The sequence below is a fragment of the Austrofundulus limnaeus genome, unplaced genomic scaffold, assembly GCF_001266775.1.
Source record: "Austrofundulus limnaeus strain Quisiro unplaced genomic scaffold, Austrofundulus_limnaeus-1.0 Scaffold3994, whole genome shotgun sequence".
Classification (NCBI taxonomy): Eukaryota; Metazoa; Chordata; class Actinopteri; order Cyprinodontiformes; family Rivulidae; genus Austrofundulus; species Austrofundulus limnaeus.
The window spans coordinates 1-1181 of NW_013956396.1; the positions used below are offsets into that span (position 1 = coordinate 1).

General features: G+C 52.5%; 1 protein-coding gene across 1 annotated transcript; it reads left to right on the plus strand.

Annotated features, from left to right (window-relative positions):
* Positions 1 to 55: 55 nt before the first annotated feature.
* On the plus strand, positions 56 to 659 carry LOC106512045 (protein TsetseEP-like; the record flags this gene model as incomplete). Its single annotated transcript, XM_014000744.1, has 1 exon — positions 56 to 659. A coding segment is annotated over one exon (339 nt), but the record flags the coding sequence as incomplete, so codon positions are not given.
* Between the last annotated feature and the right edge of the window lie 522 nt (positions 660 to 1181).

Genomic DNA, 1181 nt, shown 5'->3' on the forward strand with positions numbered 1-1181 from the left:
AGAGCAGTAACCTGAGGAGCAACCTGAGCAGCAACCAGAGCAGTAACCTGAGGAGCAACCTGAGGAGCAACCAGAGGAGCAACCTGAGGAGCAACCTGAGGAGCAACCAGAGGAGCAACCTGAGGAGCAACCTGAGGAGCAACCAGAGGAGCAACCAGAGCAGCAACCTGAGGAGCAACCAGAGCAGCAACCTGAGAAGCAAACTGAGGAGCAACCACAGCAGCAACCTGAGGAGCAACCTGAGGAGCAACCTGAGAATCAACCTGAGGAGCAACCTGAGGAGCAACCTGAGAATCAACCTGAGGAGCAACCTGAGGAGCAACCAGAGCAGCAACCTGAGGAGCAACCAGAGGAGCAACCAGAGGAGCAACCAGAGCAGCAACCAGAGCAGTAACCTGAGGAGCAATGTAAGGAGCAACCTGAAGAGCAACCAGAGGAGCAACCTGAGGAGCAACCTGAGGAGCAATGTAAGGAGCAACCTGAAGAGCAACCAGAGGAGCAACCTGAGGAGCAACCTGAGGAGCAATGTAAGGAGCAACCTGAAGAGCAACCAGAGGAGCAACCAGAGCAGCAACCTGAGAAGCAACCTGAGGAGCAACCTGAGAATCAACCTGAGGAGCAACCTGAGGAGCAACCTGAGAATCAACCTGAGGAGCAACCTGAGGAGCAACCTGAAGAGCAACCAGAGGAGCAACCTGAGGAGCAACCGGAGGAGCAACCAGAGGAGCAACCAGAGGATCAACCAGAGAATCAACCAGAGCAGCAACCTGAGGAGCAACCAGAGGAGCAACCTGAGGAGCAACCAGAGGAGCAACCTGAGGAGCAACCTGAGAATCAACCAGAGGAGCAACGTGAGGAGCAACGTGAGGAGAAACCAGAGGAGCAACCAGAGAAGGTCCAGGTGCAGATCCAGATCCAGTCATGATTAATAAAACATGAACCCAGTACCTGGTAGGTCTACCCTTGGTTTCTGAACTTCCTGTTTTATGGGACTAAAGGGGGACGTTGGGACTGGAATCAGTCTTAGGGTCCCCAATAAAACTGGAGTCTGTTCAGCAAACTGATCCTTTGATCAGGTTCCAGTTTGGTTAAGTCTGGATTAAACCAGATTAAAATGGATTAAACCAGAACATTTCTTGGGCTGCTGTCAGAGCTCGGTTCTGACTGGAGGTCCGTTAATC